Source organism: Chiloscyllium plagiosum, unplaced genomic scaffold, assembly GCF_037043375.1.
Source record: "Chiloscyllium plagiosum isolate Xiang-an unplaced genomic scaffold, Cpla_swu_hap1 HiC_scaffold_27, whole genome shotgun sequence".
NCBI lineage: Eukaryota > Metazoa > Chordata > Chondrichthyes > Orectolobiformes > Hemiscylliidae > Chiloscyllium > Chiloscyllium plagiosum.
The window spans coordinates 79,994,558-80,021,310 of NW_028270165.1; the positions used below are offsets into that span (position 1 = coordinate 79,994,558).

A 26,753-nucleotide genomic window follows, 5' to 3' on the forward strand; every position below is an offset into this window, starting at 1 on the left:
GGCCCTTCATCAGGAATGAGAAAATGGGTTCAGAAATGCGAATGTCTTCCTGTAGTTAGGGGCTCATTGAATATATTCAAGGCTGAGTTCATCTGATTTTTGAACAACAAAGAAGTGGAAGTTTATGGGGGAAGGCATGATTTATTTAAAACCAGTATAGAACACTTACAGAATCATACAGCACAGAAACAGACCCTTCAGTCCAACTGGTCCCTGCTGACTATATTCACGAACCTAACAAGTCCTGCCTGCCAGTGCTTGGCCCATGTTCCTCTCAACCTTGCCTGTTCATGTACTTATCCAAATGTCTTTTAAATGTTGTTACTGTACCTACATCCACTATTTCCTCTGGACATTCATGCCACACACAAACCACTCTCTGTGTCCCTCCTGCCTGTTTAAAATCTTTCTCCTCTCGCCATCAAATTTGCTGCCTAATCTTGAAACCCACACCCGAGGGAAAGGATACCTGGCGGTCACCTCATCTATGCCCCTCATGATTTTATAAACCTCTATAAGGTCACCTCTCAACCTCCTGTGCTCCAGTGAAAAAAGTCTCAGCCTATCCACTGAGATATTGGTAGATTAATATCCAGTTATGATGTGTTCAATGCAAGTGCAAGCTTGGAAGACCAAATGGCCTACTCCTGCTCCCAATCCTCTCACTCTGTGTCCAGGACAGCAAGAGACCATCAGACGTAGGATCAGAAATGAGGCCATTCAGTATATCAGGTGTGCTCCACCATTTAATCATGGCTGCTTGGTTTCTCAACTGCATTCTCCTGCTTTCTTTCCGTAACTCTTGATTCCCCCTTTAAACTCAAACCTATCTAGCTCAGTCCTAAATATCCTCAGTGACCTGGCCTGCACAACCTTCTGTGGCAGTGAGTTTCATAGATTCACCACTCTCTGCCTGAACAGGTTTCTCCTTATCTCTGTTCTCAAAGGTTTTCCCTTCACTTTAAGGCTGGGCCCTCGGGTCCTAGTCTCTCCTCCCATTGGAAACATCTTCCTAATGTCTACTCTGTCCAGGTCATTCAGTATTCTGTATGTTTCAATTAGATTCCCCCTGAGTGTGGGTCTGTTAATCAGCATGAACCAGACCCTTCAGGATGTGGTACAGCAGGGATTAGGTTCAGCAAAGTGAGAATGGAGGAATAATGTGTGGGATGGAGATTCTCAGCTTCAAGGGAATAAGAGAGGAAAACAGTTCGCTGTAAATTAGAATTTACCTGATGGGCTGAGGACTGGCAGATGGAGTTTAATTTAGAGAAACGTGAGGTTTTGCATTTTGGTCAAGCAATCCAGGCAGGCCTGACACAGTGAAGAGGAGTTTTGCAGAACAAAGAGACCTTGGAGTGCAGGTTCATAATTCCTTGAAAGTGGAGTCTCAGGTGGACAGGTTAGTGAAGGCGGCGTTCGGTATGAAGATGAAGAGGAGCTCCTTTTCCCGTTGAGTAGTGAATCTATGGAATTCTTTGCCGAAGAAAGCAGTAGAGGCAGCTTCATTAAGTATAGTCAAGACACAGTTGGATGGGTTTTTGCATGGTCGGGGAATTAAGGGATTACTTGTGACATGCAGGGAGGAGGAGCTGAGACAATGGATCGATCAGCCACGATAATAACGAATGGTGGAGCAAACTGGATGGGTCAAATAGCCTACTCCTACTTCTATTACTATGAAACAATAACCCTGCATTTCCCATGGCTAACCCACCTAACCTGCACATCCCTGGACACTCTGGGCAATTTAGCATGGCCAATCCAAATCAAGGCCGGTGAGCAATGTAGTCGTGTGGGAAATTAACATCAGAGAACAATAGAAAGGGACAAGGAGAGTAAATGTACCAGCAATCAAAACTGGATTCTAAGGATCACAAAAATTGAAACTAAAAACAGCGTGTCTGCATGTGTGCTGCATTGTAACAAAAGCGAATGAATTGACTGCACACATTGAAGAGAATAATTATGATCTGAGACTCCTTACAGAGACATGGCTTCAGGATGACAAGGATTGGATCCTGAATATCAAGGGGGTAGTCAAATAGGTAAAGGCAGAGGGTTGGCACTGCTAATCAAAGCACTGATCACAGGGTAGTCTGGTATCAGCTCGGATTTCAGGTCGGGATTTCTCTGTCCTCTGATCTCCCTGTTCCCACAGAGTATGATGTCGGTCTGTTCTCAGCTCTGCTGGATTTCTGCTGAAGCTTTTACGCCTCTTTCCAGCTTCCAGAACAATAAAACGTTCAGTCAATCGAAAGCCTACCCACAATCCCCCAGCCTGTCAACCATCCAGACACATAGTGTAGCCATAGCAAGGAATCAAAGAAGAAAAATGAAACAAAATTAGAATAAAATAAATGCTTAATGTTTGTTCGTTAGTAAGTAAACCAGAAATAGGGGTCTCCCAGGATTCTGATGTCTATTGCATGAGGAATTCTGTCTCCCTTAGATGTAACTGTTAGTACTGTTGGGGCAAAGTAACTTGTGTGCCAAATCATTTAAAGCAAAGTAGTCAGGAGAGGAGACCTTGAGCAATTAACTAGCTTTATTCATTGCCATTGGGAAGACCTATTTGGAATACGTTGCACTTTGTGTTGAACAATGAAATACAGAATGTTACAAGTTTTATGGTAAAACACAAGTCTACTGTCCATTAATTATGCAACGGAGGGGCAGTTGTAATGTTCACATTTCTTAACGTCTGCAAAACTGAATGTTATCTTATGCTGCAGGTTTAGCTCGGCTCGAATTACCGATAAGGAACAGAGAGAAACAATACATCATTCTATGAAGCAGCACAGTCTAATGGCCTGAGGAACAGAGACAGTCTGCAGCTGCAAGGTCAGGCTATCAAAACAGAATTCCTTAGCCAGGGCTCAGACAGCATTCTGTTAACAGGCTACATTTTACTGCAAACATTGCTTTGTGACAAAATGACTTCCAAGCAGTTTTGTGTCAATTTTGGTCAAATTCTCCCACAATCCCTCTTTTTTTAATTAAAAAGAAGAGATTGTGGGTGTCAGCAAAAGGGGGATTATACCCAGAGCCAGGGGGATTGTCAGGGGGTGGTGGTTGGAGATCAGACAGATAGTCCTCTGGTTCAGTAAGGACAGGGGCAGAAGGCTCCAGGGGTTGGGAATCATCATCAGGAAGGGGAAATCTCGGCATCTGAGATATTGCTGGAGAGGAGGGCCACAACAGTGAACTGAGCCGTCCACAGGATTGTCTGCGAGGTGACTTTGATTTTCAGTCGAACAGTTCCAAAGGCAGGGGGAAAGAAAGCTGCAAGTCTGTCAAATTCTATAAGGGCTCGCTTGGTGCGAGTTTGGGATGGATGGGGATATGGGCACATACCCAGCTAGAGTGGTTGACCTACTGTGTAGAAAGAAAAATATTAAACTGTAATTCCCGTTTACTAGAGGTTATCAGGTCCAATCAAACGTAGTTCATGAAAGAAAGGTAAGAAAGAATGCAGTAAAAGGCAGAATGATCAGGCCGAGCCATTTGCGGATGAAGGCTGAAGATGTGTCTCTGGCGGGGTCTTCTGTGTTCCTCCAGGAGGTGGTGCTCTTTTGCATTTTGTTGTGTGTGTCCATGCGGCCTCCCCTGACCTTGACTGCTGAATGGGTGACCAACAGGACTAGGAATGGGCCCTTCCATCTCGGCTCCAATATGCCCAGTACTAATTCTTTGGCTTGGTGTATCTGTGAATGCAAACTTTGAAGAGTTTTGGTGAACTGATGCAAATATTTCGCATTTGTCCAACACTATAGTGGCAGCTGTTTCAATCATTGGGATGGTTTTGATTCATCTACTAAATACATCTACTCTTATTAGACAATATTCATAACAACATACGCAACGTAATTCTATAAGAGCAAGTTGTAGACAGGTAAAAAGGCCCACTAGGCAAGGAAGTGGTTAACAAATACAGGGCAGCCCTCTTACAGCATGCATATTGTTTATTTACAAATTAAACACTCTTCAGCTCTTTTCCTCGCTGCTTTCTGAAAATCTGGGTGCCACCAAGTTTGGAACAGAGTATTACCCATTCCCTCCCTGCCCAAGTGTGTACAATATTGCACATAATCAAATGAAATAGGCAGCAGCAAAGAAGGAACACAAACCAGTCCAGCAGGGGTCACCCACATTTTGGTTTGGGTGTGGAGGGAGTACCCTATTTGAGGCCATAGTTCGTGCTCTTCTTCAGGGGCGTCCCCTGTGATTTCAGCACCATACCCAGGCAAATGTGCATTCACACCAGATTACAAAGTGTTAACCTTTATGCAACCTGGAGGGTGTTGGTACGGAGTTGAAAAATGTGGTGCTGGAAAAACACAGCAGGCCAGGCAGCATCCAAAGAGCAGGAGAATTGACGTTTCGGGCATAAGCTCTTCTTCAGGCCCGAAACATCGATTCTCCTGCTCCTGGGATGCTGCCTGGCCTGCTGTGTTTTTCCAGCACCACATTTTTCAACTCTGGTCTCCAGCATCTGCAGTCCTCACTTTCTCCTCTGTGTCGGCACTGAGTCAGTCTCTCCCTGTCTGTCTCTCTCTATGCCTGCCGATGCGCCTCTCTCTTTTTGTGCTTGTCTGCGTCTCTCTCTCTCTCTCTCTCTGCCTACGCCCCTCTTTCTCTCCCTGCCTGCGCATCTCTCTCTCTCTGCCTGCCTGTTCCTCTCTCTCTGCCTACATGCCTCTCTCTGCAATATTTTCCAACTTTCTTCGAATCTCAGTTTGTCAGTTTTTGTTTATTCCTTCCTTCCAAGGGTAATGAGACACTCATTCCAGAACAGTCCAAGTTCGGAAGTTGAGCCTCATAAATCCTGGCTGTGACACATAGCTGCCTAACCAAGTGTGCAAACTCTAAATACCTGTCAGCTGTTCCATTTGCAAATCGAAACTGTTTTCAAGGCAAGTTGTTAGTGTCTCTGCATTAGTCCACAACCCAGGGGAAATACAACAGAGTCTTTAATAGTTGCCCACTGCATCCTGTATGCCAAATGTATTCAAGTCTGGATGTCCTGAAGCAAGCAATTATACTTATTGCAGAATTTTACTGGCCAATTAAAACTAATGTTGGGCACTTGAATGGATCGGCGGCATTTTGAAGCCTGCCACAGACCTCAGTGTGGGTCCAGGTCTTATCAAAGAGGGTTTCACCAGCCATAACCCTGGGGCAAGCAAATTCTTTATTACTAATTTTTTAAAGCATAAGCTGCTCTCAGCAGCATTACATCAGGACACTCTCACTAGTATCTTGTGGCTGAGTAGCGAGAATTGTATCACCATTTTTGTCCCTGGCCATCTTTCCTTTTTATTTGGACACAACAAAGCAGCAACCACCCTCTATATTTCATCTCTCAAAGGATATCAGCCGGTGACCTGGCAGGACCAGGGTATCTCCTGCCTGACTCGCCAACTGTGGGGGATGGAAATAAAATCCCATGCAAAGAAAGAATTTGTTTATCAGGAAGCAGTACAGCTGCAAGGCCAACCGTCTCTCCTGAGCCTGGAAAACATAAGCTTTAGCAAGCAGGCACTAAGATGAGATTCCAAATGGTTTCCAGGCTTTAATATGTGACAAAATGGCTGACCCAAATCTAACAATTCTCCCACATCATCGCAAGGAATAAAACAATGAAAATGCAACAAAATTAGAAATAAATAGACGATCGACCGTAATGTTTGTTCATTAGGAAGTAAACAAGAAATAGGGGTCTCCCAGGATTCTTATCATGCCCTACTTGAAGAATTCTCTCTCTCTTACATCTAACTATTAGTACCCAGCTAAGATTTACTACAATATTTACATCAATAGAAATAAAGCAACTGTTATCAAATAGACATAAAGGCATACAACACTGATGTAGACTTTTCTGTCTCTCATGCACATACGTGCACACATAAGTCCATGGGAGTAAATGTGCATTTGCAGAATTATATTTGCAGAGTTAAAAATCACACACACCATGTTATAGTCCAACAGGTTTAATTGGAAGCACTAGCTTTCGGAGTGCAGCTCCTTCATCAGGTGTTTATGGGGTATAAGATTGTAAGACACAGAGTTTATAGCAACAGTTTACAGTGTGATGTAACTGAAATTATATATTGAATAAGACCTGGATTTGTTAAGTCTCTCATCTGTTAGAATGACCATGTTGGTTTCAGTTCTTTTATATGTAAATCACAATATTTTTTAAAAGTTAAATTCTCATGTGAACTTTAGCAATTGGTGTCGTGTCAGCCCCGATAATGTATTGAAGGTGTGAGCTCCCCTGTGTGAGACTGTCTGTGCCACAATGGTTAAACTGATTTACAGAATCTTACATGGATTCATGCAGTTTTGAGTAAAGGTGTAATTCTGAAAGTACAAATTCACCCAAACAAACCTGTGCGTGTGTGGGGAGGTATATTTGCAGATACATTCTATTTTGTTTAAAAAATGCACAATCTGCAGACAGTCCAATACATGTAATAGTTTGTAAATTCCACTTTGGAATTAGAACCAGTCTGACTCAAGATTGGGATACAGACAGACTCTGACCTCACACCTTTAATGCATTGTCTGAGCTGAGATGTCACCTTTTGCTATAAAACCTTGTTATCTCGAGAAGGTGACGTACAAGAAGTTCTGGGGTTTACATTGTAATGATACCTGCAACCCATTCTAAAAGGTGAAAGACTTAACAATCCAGGTTTGTTCAATATACCATTTCAGTGGCAGGATGCCTTAATGTTTTGCTATAAATTCCATGTTTTATGATCTTATTCTCCACACCCACTCCAAACGTTACTGCTTCCAAAGAAGCCTGTTGGATTACAGCCTGGAGTTCAGATTTAAACTTTGTCCAGATTAAAGTGGATTGGCCATGCTAAATTACCCATAGTGCCCAGGGATGTGCAGATTAGGGTGGGTTGGTTATGCTAAATCATGCATAATGTCCAGCGATATGCAGCTAAGGTGCATTACTCAGGGTTAAATGTAGAGCAGTGGGGTTAGGGGAATGGATGTGGGTGCGTTACCCTTGGGAGGGTCGGTGTGGACTTGTCGGACCGAGTGGCCTGCTTTCCACACTATGGGGATTCTCTGAAGTTTATTTATCTCAAGAGGGTTAGAATATAAAAGAAGCGATGTGCTACTGAGCCTTTATAAAGCTCTGGTTAGGCCCCATTTGGAGTACTGTGTCCAGTTTTGGTCCCCACACCTCAGGAAGGACAAAATGGCACTGGAGCGTGTCCAGCCGAGATTCACACGGATGATCCCTGGAATGGCAGGTCTAACATATGAGGAACGGCTGAGGATCCTGGGATTGTATTCATTGGAGTTTAGAAGGTTAAGGGGAGATCTAATATAAACTTACAAGATAATACATGGCTTGGAAAGGGTGGACGCTAAGAAATTGTTTCCGTTAGGGGAGGAGACTAGGACCCGTGGGCACAGCCTTAGAATTAGAGGGGGTAAATTCAGAACAGAAATAGATCAGATCACTTACAGTGTGGAAACAGGCCCTTCGGCCCAACAAGCCCACACCGACCCACCAAAGCGCAACCCACCCACACACACTCCCCTGCATTTACCCCTTACCTAACACTACGGGCAATTTAGCATGGCCAATTCATCTAACCTGCACATTTTTGGACTGTGGGAGGAAACTGGAGCACCTGGAGGAAACCCACGCAGACATGGGGAGAACATGCAAACTCCACACAGTCAGTCGCCTGAGGCGGAAATTGAACCCGGGTCTCTGGTGCTGGGTTCTTCATTTCTTCAGCCAGAGAGTGGTGGGCCTGAGGAATTAATTGCCACAGAGTGCAGTGGAGGCCAGGACGCTAAATGTCTTCAAGGCCGAGATTGATAAATTCTTGATGTCACAAGGAATTGAGGGCTACGGGGAGAATGCGGGTAAGTGGAGTTGAAATGCCCATTAGCCATGATTAAATGGCGGAGTGGACTCGATGGGCCGAATGGCCTTACTTCCGCTCCTATGTCTTATGGGGTATTCCCCTCCCCTTATGCGGTGCCCGGCAGCACGCGCAGTGCGTGGTCCGCTCTCGGTCTCGTCCCGCCGCCTTCATCGTCATTTTGCTCCACTTTTCGCCCCGCCCCTCGTTCCATTATTGACGTCACAACGCGGAAGTCGCCCTGTCAGTTTCATAATGAATCCCCCTCCCTCTGGGCAGCTCTTCATCCCGGGAGGGATACAGAGATGGCAGGAGGGGAAATTGGTCACTTGTAGCAACTGGAGTGAATCCAGGGAGGGAGCAGACTCTGCAAACTCAGGTATGTGTCTTAATTATCCGGGTGAGGTGGAAGAGAAGGATCGACGTTGGGAAGGCGGAGGGTCGATAGCTTTTATGTTGTTATTTTTAAAATGCACCCGATTCCCACCAGTAACTGCAGCAGGTGCAAGTACATCACATGCAATATTCCTCATTGCAGCTTGAAGCCGGTTTTGTATCCTCTGTTCCTCCTGCGCCTTGGCTCCAGCACATTCAGCTTCCTTCCCTCATTCCCATCCCCCGCCCTAATGTCCAAGCTGACCCTCAAAAGTTCGGTTTGTCCCTCCTTTCTTTCCCGGTTGTCTTTTGTGAGTTTTGAAAACTTTCCCAATCCTCTGATTATACGAGATGGGAAGTTATGTTGTAGCTGCACCAGACATTGGTTAGGCCACTTTTGGAATGTTGTGTGTACTTCTCGTCTCTGCTGGAGGAAGGATGTTGCAAAACTTGAAAGGGTTCTGAAAAGATTGACAAAGATGCTGTCAGGGTTTGAGCTGAACAGGGTGGGGTTGTTTTCTCTCGAGCGCCAGAGGCCGAGGGGTGACCCTACAAACTTATAAAATCATGAGGGGCACGGAAAGGGTAAATAGACAAGATCTTTTCCCTGGACGGGTCATAGGTTCAGGTTGAGGGTGAGATTTAAAAGGAACCTAAGGGGCAACACCTATATTCAGAGGGTAGTGCGTGCAAGGAATGAGCTGCTAGAGGAAGTGGTGGTGGCTGGTACAATTACAGCATTTAAAAGGTATCTGGATGGGTATATGGATGGGAAGGGTTTAGAGGGACATGGGCCAAGCACTGGCAAATGGGACGAGATAGATTTAGGATATCTGGTCGGCATAGATGAGTTGGACGGAAGGGACTGTTCCTCTGCTGTAACTCTCTCACGTTTGCCATGTCTGTTTGTTCAGTTTCTCTCTGGTGTTGGTGTTAATGCCTTGATGTCTCATTTTGCTCCCCACATCCTGGGGACATTAACCATTTCCTGTCTGGTTGTTCTGATGATCTGGACTGCTGTCTGGGTCTTCGGGTTTCTGGGATTGGTCAATAAATGCACCTAGAAATGACGCTTTGTTAATCACACAAGCAATTGTTTATTCTTTGGTATGGCCGGGTCGGTAGACTCTGATCAGCCCAGAAGGATGAGTATTTCTAGACCACCAAAATAATCCGCTGACTTTACCAGAGTTTGTATAGAGCTTATATACATTGTTTATAGTCAGACACTGAGCATGATGACATAGTAACAACTGTCGTGGGAATTAAATTGACTCGATTCAAATGTTTATTTCAGACCTTTGCAAAAGGACCCAATACATTGGCAAGATGCCTCATGTAATGGGTGCCTGATAGCTTTCACATACTCCCTTTATACTATAATTCGCTTTTCCTTATCAGCTCCTGCATGGCTAGAGGCCTGGAACATTCAAGTTCCTTTCCGTATATGGAGTTGATTTTCTCATTTCTTGGCTGCTGATATGGTAGTTTAACTGGCCTTGTAAGTCTGCTGTTAGGTCGGTTTGCCTTTACATTTTTGTTTGTTTGCAATACCCTTAGTTCCAGTCAGACCCTTACTTCTCTGTTCCCCTATGCCTTTATAGATTTCACAATGGATGTTAATTTTCCATTTCATGACAACAATGACATGAAAATATACCGAGCCAGATAGCTATACATCAGACTGCTTAGGGAGCACCAAGCCTTTCCTCCAACATCATCTACCTGTAGCACAGCTTTCTGGTGTTATTGTCACTTGCTCTGGTGTGCCCTGTACATAGGAGAAAGTGAGGACTGCAGATGCTGGAGAAGGCCTCATGCCCGAAACGTCGATTCTCCTGCTCCTTGGATGCTGCCTGACCTGCTGCCCTGTACATAGCTCATTTTCACACGTCACACACTTCAACGTTACTGTATGGTGGGATCCACGCAATCAGGTCTTCCTGTGGTGGAACCTCTGGTCGTTTTACCACTTGGTATCCTGCTGCACTCCTAAGCAAACGCCATAGGCAGGTACACAAGCAGGGTCCTAATACAAAGCACTATCAGTATGACCAGCCCTACAACTAGTAGAACGTGTAGGATCCAATACCCCCAAGCTCCCCAAAGGGCGGTAAGCCGTTGGAACCAAGAGTCATATGCTGGGGGAGACAGTCTTACTGCCGCCTTCATATAATTTATCACACTAGTGATATTCTGGGACTCATCGGGAATATTAAAACAGCAGGAGGTACATAACAATTTGCAGACGCCCCCTCTCTCTGCCATCAGTATGATTAGTACTAATCGATTTTGTATCGCTGCTTCCCTTACTACTGTTAATTCAGTAATGGTGAGTGCTAGACCTTCCTCCGTCTCATTTGCTAACAGTAATATACTATATGCCACGCCATTAATCTTGTTTATTGCCAATGTTGTCCCAGCTCCCAAGACAATAGACCATCCAATGTTCGCTCCTGGTGTAGTCCAGGGGTCTGCGAGTGTGTCCCCCTTCCAATGCAGTGGCATGTCCCTTCGGGTTTGCCCATTACTAGCTTTTGGGACGAACGCTGTACCATGGGGTAGCAGCACCCTTTCCATCCTGGAGGAAGGTGGTGGTACCCTCTCTCTCCACAGGCCCATATTATACCCGCCATCATGGTCTGATTACTGATTAAAGGAACAAGTAATGTTGATCGTACCATTTGCGTAGGTTGCTGAGCAATAATCGTTGTTCAAGTACAATGTCATCATACATTGGGAGATCCCCAAATGGAGTCTCCCCTGATTTGTGCAAATACATGTTTCTCCTCTGCCTGCCACTATATGGAAGGCTGTGGTTGGGAGCGTGTCAGCCTTGAGACTGCAGTTAGCCTTGCGTTCGGGTGCTGGCGCGAGTTTTGCCCTTATTGCTCCCCCTATCAGGGTCAGGGTAGTCGCTGCCCGCAGAAGCAGGCAGCTAGCATTTCTTGCCGGGCTCTATTATTGGTTCGGCAGTCCACCATTGGGCTGTGTGCAAACATATCCAACAAGGGTAGCCAACCTCTAATCTCCGGTGTTGTATTTGGGCCAAGGCACAAGCTCTGTTCCCTTCACATCTAGCGATGGCCCTTCGCACCTCCCAACTTACTGGCGTCACATTTACACCATTTATCTCATGGAGGGCCAATTCCACTACCGAGTTAGACTCGGTCCTGAGCCCCGACTGACTCCCTCTAGGTTCTGGCGTGACATTAATGCCCTTTGCCCTGCTTGGGGTTATGTCCATGATTTGGTTTGTTTAGTTGCCGTGCCCTGGTGCTACTATCTTCTGTCGGACCTTCTGCCGAGTTAGGGGGGGGGGGGGGGAGAATTGTACCACTATATTCACCTTTCCATAAATGTTGGAGAAGGGTCTATCTATTCCACACCACCAGACACCCTCATCATTCTTGAGTCTTGGTATTATTACCCGTGTCTTGGGACCTCCTTCCTTGATAATAGAATACCTATTTCCCGTGTCAGGTGTCCCTGTAGCCATGGTGGCCACGGATCCCTGCATAAATATTTATCATCCCATTTATAGTCATCCTGGTTACTAAACAGCCATGAGTCACATTTAAAGGTCCCCTTAGCACCCTCGGTTATGATTACTGTCTGCAGCTGTATCTCAGATGCCCCTGCCCTTGGGAATAGTCCTGCCAGGGCGCTTACTGATAATGTGAGCTGGGGCAGCCCCAAATTTATATGAGGCATCTAGCAACCTTACAATCCCCATGTATATAAGTCCAATCTGGTTATCGGAGTTTCACTGCTTGCACTTATTTGATTCCGGTGCTGTCCGATGTCTCCTCAGGTCCAGCTACACATTTGCAATGGCTGGCGTGTATCCATGTGGTTCTTTCGGTGATCTTAATAGCTGTCTGTGTTGTAAGGAGCACTTGAAATGGCCCCAGCTGCCTCTTTGGCTTCCAGCTTTTCCTCTTGAAGCCTTTCATCACTATCCAGTCTCCAGGTTCTAGATCGTGCAGCTTCCCCCCTGCTGGTTGGGGTAGTGCTGCCTTCACTTGATTCTGTATTTGAGACAAAAGTCTAGAGTTTTATACAGTAACACAACATCTCATCCTCACTGTGGTCTGTTATTTGTCTTGCTTTAGGTCTTGGGCCAACTCCTGTATTGGGCGGCCTACCAAACAAAATCTCAAACGGGCTAAGATTGGGTCTTCCTCTCCTTTTAGATCTCATATACATTAGCACAATTGGAAATGCCTTTGTCCATGTCACCCCGAGTTCCTCACAGCATTTTGTCAATTTATTTTTTAGGGTAGCATTTTCTCTTTCCACTGTACCATCGCTCGCTGGGTGGTAGGCACAGTGTTGTCTCATATTTATTCCAAGTAATCACTGATCTGCTGTAAGGCATTATTGACAAATGGTGTCCCATTGTCACTACTAAGCCTTTCAGGGATGCCCCATCTTGGAATTATTTCAGTTAGCAAAGCCTTGGCTACGACACTGTCATCTGTTTAGACGTGGGGAATGCTTCCACCCATTTGAAAAACATACCAACTATTACCAGGCAATACCTTTTCCCTCAGTTGTGTGTTAGTTCAATAAAATCCAACCATAAATGTTCCAAGGGTCTTTGGGGTTGGGGGTGTGCTGCCTGACTCATCTGTATTCCCTTCCCCACACTAATAGTGGCACAAATAACACATCATTCACAATATTTCTAGGAGTAGTGAGTAAATCCCTTAGTGTATCAGTGTGCTGCAATCCTGTTGTACATCTCCACCTCCCCCATCCCCACTTTCTGACACATGGTCATTACCGTGTCATAGAATGGCTTAGAATGGGAATAATGATCGCGGTAGACAGGGTTTACGATTGGGGCCACACCACGCCCCTTCCTTCATGCTGCATCCTGCCCTTGTCCACTCATGCTTCTCCTCCGGCGTGGCCTGTGACTGTAACTTCCATTTGTCTGTTGTTGGGGCACAAAGTTTTGTCATACACACGTCAAACTGATCACTTGGCGGCTGCTGTCCTTGCTGCTGAGTCTGCCTTCATATTGCCTTGAGAAATGGAATCGTTATTTTTTGTGTGGGCTTCACACTTCCACACAGCGAGTGATTTGGGCAATAGGACCGCTTCCAGGAGGTCAGACATCAGGCCAGGGTGCGTGATGGGCTTTCCAGAGGAGGTCAAGAAGCCCCTGTGTTTCCATAGAGTTCCAAAATCATGTACAACCCCAAATGCATATCTGCTGTCTGTGTAAATATTCACTGTCCTTTCCTTTGCCTTGACTGAGACATGTAATTTGGCTATCAGCTCTGCTACTTGCGCTGACAGATGAGAAGGGAGTGATCCCGCTTTGACTACCCTTTGGGTAACAGTAAAGATACTGCATGTGGGGCCAGTAGGGTTAATACACTATAGCCGACTTTGTCCCTGGACGCTACAACACCCTTTTCAGCTGCAGCCACAGCTCGCAGATATTTAGGCAATCCTGCCACTATGGGGTTTAGTTTTGTCGAAAAATAAGCTACCGGCCTCAATTTTGCCCCATGATCCTGCAACAGCAGAGATGTCATGCAGCCATGCTTCTCATCTACCGTTTGTACAAAAGGCTTGTTTGGATTCGGAATCCCCGGTGTCTGTGTAGTTTGGAGGGCCTTTTTTCAATTCAGCAAAGGCACGCTTGGCCTCTGGGGTCCACTGCAACGGACTCTGGCTCAGCAACCCTTTGCCATGGGCTATGTCACTTAGGGATGCCTCAAGGGTTGTGTAATATGGATAAACATTCTACAGTAGGAGCACATGCCCAAAAAGGACAGCAATTGTTTCTTCGTGTGAGGCTTTGGAATTTGCTGGATTGCTTGAACTCTGTCTTGACCAATGGCCTTCCCTTGTTCAGATATTAAGTGACCTAAGAACTTCACCAGTTGTTGCACAAATTGTAGCTTTGCGAGACTAGCTTTGTGCCCTTCCCTTGCTGGATGGCAGAGCAATGCAAGGGTATCTTTCTCACATTGTTCCTCTGTTGGTGCTGCTATTAAGCAATCATCTACATACAGCAGAAGCGCTGACCCTGGGGTTAAAACAAGAGACTCTAGACTCCTGCGTAGAGCCTCATTATATATGGTGGGGGGACTCACAGTAACCTTGACAAAGTCACGTAAAGGTATACGATTTTCCTTTGAATGAAAAAGTGAACCAGATTGACTCTCTGGGTGTACTGGTTACACTAAAGAAAGCATTTGCTAAATCCACAACAGAGAACCATTTACTGTCCGGTGGAATGTGAGGTTATATAGTTGGGAACATTTGGGGCGTGTGGAACAACAGCGTTATTGACTGCCTGCAGGTCTTAAACAAACCTCCATTCCTCTGGTTCACCCGGAATATTTGCGTTTTTGACTGGAAAAATGGGTGTTCTCGCTAGTGAGTTTTCACGGGGGATTATCACTCCAGCCTTTAGGAGGGATTCAAAGACTGGAGTAATTCCTTGGATAGCCTCGGGTTTTAACGGGTGTTGTGCTCTGCAAGGCCGATACTCAGACTTGGGGGTTATTTGTATGGATTCACAGCCTCATATGAGCCCCACGTCATGTTTGCCTTTTGCCTACAGCTCAGTAGGGACCTTTCTCAATCTTGGGTCCGAGATTTCTACTTTAGCAAAATGCCAATATAGTATAAGGCTACCTTCCTAGGCTCTCCAGGGCTAGCCGGGGTTACCTGGACTGCCCTATCTGCCTGAGTTAGCCAATTTAGTTTCTTCCTCTATGTCCACATATCTTCACTGAACCAGATACCCACATCGTCCCTCAAGACCCAATCTTTTTGTTTTTTATGCCTTTCGTACCCATGGTCCCAAATCCTGCCACCCATTGCCGGACGCTTTCGCCAATGACACATGAGAAAAAGAGCCTTCCACGTCAAAAAGATAGGTTCTCCTTGCCATCACAGAGACCTTAGATAAGTTCACACTGACTGCACATCTGTCGTCATTCCAATGAAATTCGCACAATGACAATTGATCTGGTTTAACCCGTCTCCTGAACCAATCCTTCCCATATGATTTGTCAGGGCTATTGCGGTGTATGTGTGCTGTGCAGTGCAGCATATCCCCCGAGAAAATCGGTGTTAATAGGATGAACATGGTTACTTGCTTCCAGGGCGAGTGAATCGCTCACTGAACTTATCGCTGTCTGGCTTAATCGTCATTCATAGACATACATCAGGGGTCGTGAGTTGTATTTTACAGCCTGCACTGGTAAATCATCTTTTCGTATTACCTGCAAGCCTGTCGGGATACTGAGCAAATCCAACCCCAGTCTCACTGAGATCCTGAGCCATCAGATTTAAAGGACAGAATTCCGATAACAAAACTGAGAATTGGAATGTTTCCCAATTACTGGTTTTGCACAACAGGGATGTGGTAAACCCCACTCTTATCACAACTCCTGATGCACCCATTGAGTCCAGGAACCTTCCACTCATCTTTATTTGCGTTGACTCTCTGAACTGGCTTGATTTTAAGGACTGAATATGTTGCCCCTGTACCTACCAAAAAGGTAACTGGTGTACGTTCCACGTATGACATAGAGGTAGGCATCAACTTATACGCATCAATGTTATAGTGAACGTATGGTCCACGCTCCGCAATCTCAGCACTCACTGTGGAGGTGGGACATGTTTCAGTGCCTGTAAGGTTAGTAGAAGAGATTAGCATAAGCGAGTCTTCATTGCCAAGAATAAAGGAAAGAGGCTTAACTGTCCCTTGTGGGCTGCCCACCTCCATCTTAGCCTTCCCCCGTCAGTCACCCTGCTGTCCAGCCTTCAGGGCTGACTGAGGCTGTCTGTGTGGGCACTGCCTCGCCCGGTGGTCCATTGTTCCACAAACAAAGCACCTGCCAGATCTACCTCTGCCAGCCCCTCTTCCGCGACCTCCACCTCTGCCTCTCCCTTTTCCCACAGCATCTCCCTCCAATGGCTGGGCGACCATTTGCATCATAGCAAGCTGAGCTTATCCTTCTCTTGAGCCAGCAATTTTTCAGCATGTATCGCGTGTTGTTCTATCAAATTGAGCTTTCCCGTGTCCCAGGTAATAAATGTGTCTTTTACCTTTTTTTGCTATTTTGTCCTTCATTCCATTGATGAAGCTGTTGCTCAGGTGTGCCTCATACGGTGTGATTTCTGCCGTCGTTATGTCCTCGGGTGGTTTCAGTCCACTCCAGGCATTATGGATTAGAGTGAGGCGCGGAAGGTACTGGGACGCTGTCTCACCTTTGTGTTGTTTACACATTGCAATTTTGGTCATGTCCATTCATACTGGGAATGTCTCTGTCTCTCTGTCTGTCTCTCTCTCTTTCTGTGTCTGTCTGTCTGTGTGTGTGTGTCTCTCTCTCTCTCTCTGTCTGTCTCTATCTTTTTTTTTGCTAATATGACTTTTATCTCCAGAGGTTCCCTCTCATTGGGCGCATCCGGGCAAGTCCAACTCAGCCAGTGGTGGTTCCAGGGCTAAAACCACCCTTAAACCTGCTCTCTCTAAAACACTCTAGAGACAGCAATCCTTTCCCTTGAGTTTTACTCTAATACCACGCGAGAGTTCAACGGACCCTCCTCCTGATTTATTTATTCTCTTAGAACGAGTCTCGATGTAGGATTACTTAAACCACGACTCTTACCAGGAACCTATTTGATTCGGATCCCGGCGCCAAGATGATCCACAGATTCCCAACCCTCTTGCGAAAGGGGCCAATTTAGCGCTCGAGATGAAGTGAAAGTCCTTCAATGCGCTGGCGCCTACACCTCCTTGGAATCTTCAGAATCTTCCCCAGTTGCGGGGTCCTGGGCGAGCCCCCAAGTTTACTATCATGCAAATTAAATCGACTCGACTATTAGCAAGAGCAAAGAAAAAGTTTATTTTTAATCTCTGCAAAGGGACGTGATACATTGGCAAGACGCCTCATGTAAGGGGTGCCTGATAGCTTTCCCATATTCCCTTTATAATATAATTCACTTTTCCTTATCAACACCTCAAGGCTAGGAGCCTGGAACACTCGAGTTCCTTTCCATATATGGAATTGTTTTTCTCATTACTTGACTGTTGATATAGTAGTTTACTGGCCTTGAAAGTCTACTGTTAGGTCGGTTTAACTTTACATTTTTCTGTCTGTCTGCAATGCTTGCCCTCTGCAAAGTCAGGCCCTTACTTCTTTGTTCCCCTATGCTTTTATAGATTTCACAATAAATGTTAATTTTCCAATACACTTCCCAATGAACAAACATTAAACACAAGCACTTATTTATTTCTAGTTTTGTTTCATTTTATTTGCTTGTTAACCCTGCTATGACTACACTCCACGTCTGGATGGTTGACAGGCTGGTCAATTGTGGGTTGGGTCTCAATGGACTGAATGTTTTATTGTTCCGGAAGGTGTAGCAGGGGGTCAGAGCTTGAGCAGAAATCCAGCAGAGCAGAGAACAGACACACACCTTGCTCTGTGGGAACAGGGAGATCAACAGGGGACAGAGAAATCAGGACCTGAAATCCGAGCTGACACCAGACTACCCTGTGGTCAGTGCTTTGATTAGCAGTGCCAACCTTCTACCTTTACCTAGCTTCCCATTTGACCAAACCCTGTATATTCAGAATCTCATTTCTGCCATCCTGAAGGCGGGTCTCTGTAAGGAGTCTCTGATCATAATTATTCTCTTCAATGTGTGCAGTCAATTCATTCACTTTTGATACAATGCATCACACTTTCAGACACACCGTTTTTAGTTTCAGTTTTTGTGATCCTTAGAATCCAGTTTTGATCGCTGGTATATTTTCTCTCTTTGTCCCTTTCTTTAGTTCTGATCGTTTTCCACATCACTCACCGGCCTTGATTTGGATTGGCCATGCTAAATTGCCCAGAGTGTCCAGGGATGTGCAGGTTAGGTGGGTTAGCCAATGGGAAATGCAGGGTTATAGTTTCATAGTAAGAGAAGCAGGAGTAGGCCATTTGGCCCGTCCAGCCTGTTCCACCATCGTTAAGATCATGGCTGAGCTTTACATCATCTCAGCTTCTCCTCCCTGCATTATCCCAACTACCCTTTATTCCCCTACCATGCAAAAACCCATCCAACTGTGTCTTGAATATTTGTAATGAAGCTGCCTCTCCTGCTTCCTTGGGCAGAGAATTCCATAGATTCACTACTCTCCTGAAAAGTAGTTCCTCCTCATCTGTGTTCTAAATCCCATCCTCCAAATCCTTTGGCCTAGTCTAAACCATCAGCAGAAATAACTGGATAGGGTATGGCTTCATCCCCACAGTGCAACGAATTCCCACTTTCCACCAAAATCCCGGATGTACTAATTTAGTTGCTTGCTGTCTCACAAATGAAAGATTTCATTGTAACTTCTTCCGGTCCCAGTAAGGGCAAAGCATCTATGAAAGCTGCTCTGAAAGTCCAGTCTTCACACTATACTTCTGCTTTCACCAAAGATGATTAGAGTCCTCCACCATGGAAACAGACAGTTCGACCCAACTCGTCCATGCCAACCAGATATCTGAAATCAATCGATTCCCATTTGCCAGCATGTGGCCCATGTCCTTTTCAACCCTTCCAATTTATGTACGCACTCAGATGCTTTTTAAATGTTGTAATTGTACCAGCCTCCACCACTTCCCCTGGCAGCTCATTCTATACATGCACCACCCTCTGCGTGAAAACGTTGTCCCTGAGGTCCCTTTTAAATCTTTCTCCTCTCACTTCTAACATATGCCCTCGAGTTTGGACTCCCCTGCCCTGGGGAGAAGACCTTGGGTATTCACCCTATCCATGCCCCTTATAAATGTCGACAAGATTACCCCTCGGCCTCCGATGCTTCAGTGAAAATTTCCCTGGCTTACTCAGCCTCTCCAACTCCGGTAACAGTCTTGTAAAGCTTTCCAACCCCTTTCAAAGTTTCACAAGTTCTTTCCTATATCCGGGAGACCAGAACTGAACGCAGTATTCCAAAATAGGCCAAAATAATGTATAGCCACAACATGATGTCCCAACGCCTATATTCAATGCTCTGACCAATAAAGGAAAGCATACCAAATGCCGCCTTCACTATCCTATCGACCTGTGACTCCACTTTCAAGGAACTATGAACCTGCACTCCAAGGTGTCTTTATTCTGCAACATCCCCCTTGACTGTGTCAGTCCTGCTTGACCAAAATTCAAGCCTGACATTTCTCTAAATTAAATTGCATCTGCCACTGCTCGGCCAATCCAATCAATTCTAATTTATAGTGAACTCTCTTTCCTCTCTTATTCCCTAGAAGCTAAATATCTCCATCCCACACACTCCCTCAGTTTTCACTTTTCTAAAAGTGGGAGAATAGGGTTGAGAAACGTATTGGCTGCAATTAAATGGTATGAGCAGACCTGATGGGCTGAATGGCCTCATTTCTGCTTCTATGTCCTATGGTCTCTTGCTGTCCAGGACACAGAGAGAGAGAATGGGAGCAGGAGTTGGCCATTTGGTCTTTTGACCCTGCACCAGTATTGAACACATCATAACTGGATATGGATCTACCTACAATCGAGGTGGATAGGCTGGACTTTTGCACTGGAGCATATACGGTTGAGAGGTGACCTTATCGAGGTTTATAAAATCATGGGGGGGGGGGATAGATGAGCTGAATGGCAGGTGTCATTTCCTTCGGGTGGTGGTTTCAAGATTACAAAGCAAATTTTGAACGTGAGTGGAGAAAGATTTTAAAAAGTTTTCAGGGGCATCATTTTTTTCATAGAGTGGTTCGTGTGTGGGATGAATGTCCAGAGGAAGTGGTGGATGCAGGTACAGTTACAATGTTTTGATTATGTATCGTGAATAGGAAAGGTTTGGAGGGATATGAGCCAAACACAGGCAGCTGGGACTAGTTTGGTTTGAGAACACAATCCGCATGGACTAGTTGGTCTGAAGGGTCTGTTTCTGTGCTGTCTGACTCTGTCACTGTTCTGTACTGGTCTTAAAACCATTTTATTGCCTTCCCCCATAAACATCCACTTCTGTGTTGTTCCAAAATCAGATGAACTCAGCCTTGAATATATTCAAGGACCCCCTAACTGCAGGGAGATATCCCCAATTCTGAACTCAATTCCTCTTGCTGATTGCTTGCTGCATCTGTCTGATGAGTGGCATTGACTGGTGTAGGAGGGCGCTGAGGCCACTTTGTACACCCACACGTCATTCCTGATGAAGGGCCTGTGCCCGAAATGTCGAGTCTCCTCCTTGGATGCTGCTGGACCTGCTGTGCTTTTCCTGCACCACACTTTCTGACTCTGATCTCTAGCATCTGCAGTTCTCACTTCCTCCACATCCAAATACATCTCCATTTAAACAAAAGCTATGACTTCACATTGTGGTACTGCATTTGCCATGTTTTTGCCAACTGTGGTCTTCTCTACATTGGGAAGACCAAGCGTAAACTTGGGGAATGGTTCGCCAGGCATTGCAGCCGGGTCTGCAGAGGCCGTACGGACCACCCGTTTTCATTTCCGTTCCCACTCCCTTTCTGACATGACCATCTTTGGCCTCCTCCATTGCCACGACAAACTAAGCCGCAAATTGGAGGAACACCACCTCACCTTCCTCCTGAGCAGTCCACAGCCCAGAGGACTCAACATTGCGTTCTCCAATTCAAATAACCTCCCTTCCCATCCCCAACTCCCTTCCCAGTCCTTCCCCCTCCCTTCCACTCCTCCCTGCCACCAACCCTCGTGATGAAAGGCTTATGCCCGAAATGTTGATTCTCCTGCTGCTTGGATGCTGCCTGACCTGCTGTGCTTTTCCAGCACTACACTCTCGACACTGAGTTAGGATACCTGGTCGGCATGGACGGGTTGGACCAAAGGATCTGTTTCCGAGCTGTACAACTCTATGGCTCTAAATAATAAAAAGTATACTTTGACAAATAACAAACTATATCCATGTTAACAAGGGTTGGTGCATCACATGCTTTACTAACCATTCTGAACAGGTCCTGCCCCTTCAGTGACTGGGTAACATATACATGCTGGTGCATAATCTCCTTCACTAGTATTTACACACTACCCTCAGCAATTGCACAAGTAACAGCAAAGGGTAAACAGCACAAGGATTAAAAAAACAGTGAGGGTAAAAAGCACAAGCCCCAGTAAAAACAGATGGAAAGTCACTGTAACATGTCACTATGACAGATTCTGGATAAGTGGTGATGAAAGAGCACAGCAGTTCAGGCAGCATCCGAGGAGCAGTAAAATAGACGTATGTGTGCATGTGGGTCTTTGTCTGTCTGGGTTGGGGGTTGAGAGTGTGAGAAAGTGTGTGTGTGTGTGTGTGTGTGTGTAGTGAGTGCAGAGTGTCTTAAGTCTGTGAGGGGGTGAATGTGGGAGTGTGTGTGTCTGTAAGGGTGTGTGTGTGTGTGTGTGTCTGTCTGTGTGTGTGTGTAGGAGTATCTGTGTGTGTGCGTATAGTGCAATGGTGGTCATCTGTAATGTGACATGAACCCAAGATCCCGGTTGAGGCCCTCCCTATGGGTACCGAACTTAGCTATCAGCCTCTGCTCGAACACTTTTCTCTGCTGCCTGTCCTGAGAATGCTAACCCGAGAATGCAACTTTTTTTTTAAAAAAAGGTTTTGTGATTTACACATGAAAGAAGTGAAACTATCACTGTATTCTAACAGATAAAAGGCTTAACAGACAATCAATTTTGCAATGTATAATTTCAGTTACATCACACTGTAAATTGTTGCTATACATTCTGTGTTAGGATCGAGCCCTCCACTACCACCTGATGAAGGAGCGTCACTCCGAAAGCTAGTGTGCTTCCAATTAAACCTGTTGGACTATAACCTGGTGTTGTGTGATTTTTAACTTTGTCCACCCCAGTCCAACACCGGCATCTCTAAATCATGACTGTTATCAAACAGGCACAGAAATATGCAGCACAGAAATAGACTTTTCTTTTTCTCTCATGCACATACAGACTTTTAAGTCCATGGGGGTGAATTTGAACTTGGAGAATGATAAATGCATATACATTCTATTTTGCTCAAAAAATGCACAATCTGCAGGCAGTCAATCCATGTAATAGTTTGTAAATTCTGCTTTGGAAATAGAACTAGTCTGACTCAAGATTGGGAAACAGACAGACTCTGACCTCGCACCTTTAATGCATTGTCTGAGCTGAGATGTCACATTTTGCTATAAAATCAAGTTATCTTGAGAAAGTGACCTACAAGAACTTCTGGGATTTACATGGTAATAATAACTGGAAACCATTCTAAAAGATGAAAGACTTAATAATCCAGTTTTGTTCAATACATCATTTCAGTGGCAGGACACTATAATGTTTTCCTATGAATTCTGTGTCTCAGATTAGATTACTTCGTATGGAAACAGGCCCTTCAGCCCAACAAGTCCACACCGACCCTCCGAAGAGCAACCCACCCAGACCCATTCCCCTACATTTACCCCTTCACCTAACACTACAGGCAATTTAGCATGGCCAATTCACATAACCTGCACATCTTTAGACTGTAGGAGGAAACCGAAGCACCCAGAGGGTGCACACACAGACACGGGGAGAATGCAAACTCCACACAGACAGTTGCCCGAGGCAGGGATTGAACCCGGGTCTCTGGCACTGTGAGGCAGCAGTGCTAACCACCGTGCCACCCTTATGATCTTATTCATCCACAGTCCCCTGATGAAGGATCAGCGCTCTGAAAGCGAGTGCTTCCAAATAAACCTGTTGAACTATAACCCGATGTTGTGTGATTTTTAACTTTGTCCAGGTTAAGATGGATTGACCGTGCTAAATTACATAATGCCCAGGGACATGCAGGTTAGGCACATTAATTAGGGGGTAAATGCTGAGCAATAGGGGTAAGGGAATGGGTGTGGCTGGGTTACCCTTCGGAGGGACAGTGTGGAATATTTGGGCCGAGTGGCCTGCTTCCACACTGTGGGGATTCTCTAAAGAAAAGAGAACTTTTGTTTTGCTTCCCAAAATCAGACCTGCTCACTCTCAGCAGTATCCCAATGTTGTGAAAGATATTAACTTTCAGGTGGAGTTATCCAAAATTCTCCCCGTGTCAGTCTTAATGTTTTTGCTTTTCTGCCCCTGTGAGATCCTGAATCAGCACCTTCAGGAGAATTAGTTAGAACGGAGTGAGAACAGAGGGGGAGAGAGAGTGGGATGGTGCTTTCAATTTTGTGGAATAATAAAAGAAAAGAATGTTCCACAGAAAGTAGAATTGCTTGTTCAGAATTTCTACCCTGCACTGGCAGTGATGGCTTTTGTAATCTCTTTTTTTACAGAGTATTTGAAGATCTGAAGACGAAAGTTTCAAAATTAATAGATGAAGGACTTCTACCCAAAACGTTGACTCTCCTGCTCCTCGGATGCTGCCTGATCTGCCGTGCTTTACCAGCGCTGCACTTTTTGACTCTGACTCTCCAGCGTCTGCAGTCCTCACTTTGACGTCAATGTCTGACAGTCACTCAATCCATCGGGACCGCAACTGTTTTCAACTATGATTCTGTGAGAAGGAGCAAAGCTTTGTGGCCTGTTTGAGTACGTTTTCAGCATCCGTGGGACTGGCTGAGAGACCCTACCATTGCGGTACACGGAGAGTGGAGTCTGAAACAGTTGTACAGCCCAGAAAGAGGAATTCACGCCGGGGAGGGGCTGTACACACATTTGTGTGCGGCTGAAGCTTTGGCCATGGAGAAACCCGAGGAATCCCGTCCCGTGGAGAAACTGTGGAAGTGTGACGACTGTGGAAAAGGCTTCTGTGTCCCGTCTGCTCTGGAGACTCATCGGCGCAGTCACACCGGGGAGAGGCCCTTCAGCTGCCCCGAGTCTGGGAAGGCCTTTATCAGTTCCTCCGACTTGCTGACCCACCAGCGGGTCCACACAGGGGAGAGGCCTTTCAGCTGCCCTGAGTGTGGGAAGGCCTTTACCCAGGCCTCCACCCTACTGACCCACCAGCGTGTCCACACAGGGGAGAGGCCCTTCAGCTGCCCAAAGTGTGAGAAGGCCTTCAGCCATTCTTCTGCTCTGCTAACCCACTGGCGGATCCACACGGGGGAGAGGCCGTTCTTCTGTCCCAAGTGTGGGAAGGCCTTCATCAATTCCTCCAACCTGCTGACCCACCAGCGGGTCCACACAGGGGAGAGGCCCTTCAGCTGCCCTGAGTGCGGGAAAGCCTTTACCAAGGCCTCCAACCTGCTGACCCACCAGCAGATCCACACGGGGGTGATGCCCTTCAGTTGCCCCAAGTGTGGAAAGGCCTTTACCCAGGCCTCCACCCTGCTGACCCACCAGCAGGTCCACACAGGGGAGAGGCCCTTCAGCTGCCCTGAGTGCGGGAAGGCCTTTACCAAGGCTTCCAACCTGCTGACCCACCGGCGGGTCCACAGGGGGGAGCGGCCCTTCAGCTGCCCCCAGTGCGGGAAGGCCTTCAGCCATTCCTCTGCTCTGCTGACCCACCAGCGGATCCACACGAGGGACAGGCCCTTCAGCTGCCCCCAGTGCGGGAAGGCCTTCACCCAGGCCTCCAACTTGCTAACCCACCGGCGGATCCACACACAGGGGAGAGGCCCTTCAGCTGCCCTGAGTGAAGGAAGGCCTTCAACGATTCCTCTGCCTTGCTTAGGCATCAGCGGGTCCACAAGGGGGACAGGCCCTTCAGCTGTCCCGAGTGTGGGAAGGCCTTCACCCGCTTCTCTCACCTGTGAGTTCACATGCCATTGCAGGGGGATTGAAGGACTAACGGCCATCATTACCGACTGAACTATCAACCCTTGTCTCCAAGTAAGTTGGACGGGCAGGGATCCCGGTTCGATTCCCACCACGACAGATGGTGGAATTGGAATTTGGTCCGAAATCTGGAGGTTGGAATTTAATGATTAAACCATTGATGGTGGGCTGGGGGTGGAAGAAAACCCCCATCTGGTTCACTCAGTTCCTTTTTAGGGAAGTAAACTGTCATTGTGGGAGAGGATTCACTCAGTCATCCCAGCTGCATCCTTTACCCAGTCTGGCCTACACGTAACTCCAGACCCACAGCAGTCTGGTTGACTCTACACCTGCCCGTCCAACTTACTTGGAGACAAGGTATGGGTTGAAATTGCTGAGTGAGGCAATACTTCCTCCGGGTTAAGGCTGTACCAAGGATCCAATTACAAAGGGACAACTTGGTGGTGACCAATAATGAAGAAAGTGAGGGGTTGGAGGGGGTGTGTGCACTTTGACCTTGAGCTGTTGTTTAAAAATTGCTACTTTTTCTACGCCTTTCTGCTGGGAGCTTCTGAAGCTGTAACAAAGTTGGGTCGCAAAAAAGATTACCTGAACTTCCCACCGAGCTCAGACTCTCATTGAGAGCTTTGAACTGCGACAGGTTTTTGTTTTAAAACTGCTCATTTCTTACAAGTGAAAGTGAGAACTGCAGATGCTGGAGATTAGAGTGGTGCTGGCAAAGCACAGCAGGTCAGGCAGCATCCAAGGAACAGGAAAATCGACATATCGGGCAACGTTGATGTTCCTGCTCCTCGGTTGCTGCCTGACCTGTTGTGCTAATTTCTTATAACCTCCTGTACTATGTTTCCAATGTTGTGTACCGGTTGCAGCAGTGAATGAGTAGCCAGTATTGTTAGAAATTGTAAATTTTTCAGGAGTGCAGGTACTACACCACGTCATCGGCATTGTACAGTTTCCTGGCAGCGCTGGGAGGTGTGGGCTGTGTCCACTAGGGTGGATAAAGTTAAAAATCACCCAACACCAGGTTAAAGTCCAACAGGTTTATTTGGAAGCACTAGGTTTCAGAACGCTGCTCCTTCATCAGGTAGCTGTGGAGCAGGATCATAAGACACAGAATTTAGAACAAAAGCTCACAGTGTCATACAACTGAAAGGATATATTGTACAAACCTAGATTGTGGATTAGTCTTTCATCTTTTACCATGGGTTGCAGGTTTCAGTTCGTTAATATGTAAACCCCTGAACTATTTTTAATTCACCTTCTCGAGATGGTTTAAGGTTTTATAAAAATAGGTGACATCTCAGCTCAGATACTGCAAAAAAGGTGTGAGGTTTGAGTCTATATCCCAATCTTGAATCAGACTGGTTCTATTAACCAAAGTAGGAATTTATAAAATATTACATGGATTGACTGCCTGCAGTTTGTGTGCTTTTTGAGCAAAATTGAATATATCTGCAAATATAATTCTCCAAATGCAAAGTCACTCCAGAGACTTGTGTGTGCATGCGTGTTTATGCATGCATGCTAATGAAGTGTGTGATGGATGGAGTATAAGCCTGTGAGACGGTGTGAGTATTGGGTGTGTCTGAGAGAGTAACAGATGAAGGTAAGGAGTTGCATTTTACTAAAACAAGGACGGACAGGACTTGTACAGTTAATGGCAGGGCCCTGCTTCGTCTTGTAGAACAGAGACATGGGGTGGGGTGGAGGAGTTCAGGT

The 26,753-nt window shown here is 46.0% G+C and overlaps 1 protein-coding gene across 1 annotated transcript in view; it reads left to right on the forward strand.

Annotated features, from left to right (window-relative positions):
* The window catches only part of LOC148144655 (uncharacterized), a 70,783-nt gene that overhangs the window by 8,621 nt on the left and 35,409 nt on the right, over positions 1-26,753 (forward strand). Inside the window, exons 2-3 of the mRNA XM_087975429.1 lie at positions 2,736-2,844; positions 23,591-24,530. Of these exons, the coding sequence (XP_087831555.1) occupies positions 23,997-24,530 (534 nt within the window). The 5' untranslated portion in view covers positions 2,736-2,844; positions 23,591-23,996. The remainder of the gene's footprint in view (positions 1-2,735; positions 2,845-23,590; positions 24,531-26,753) is intronic.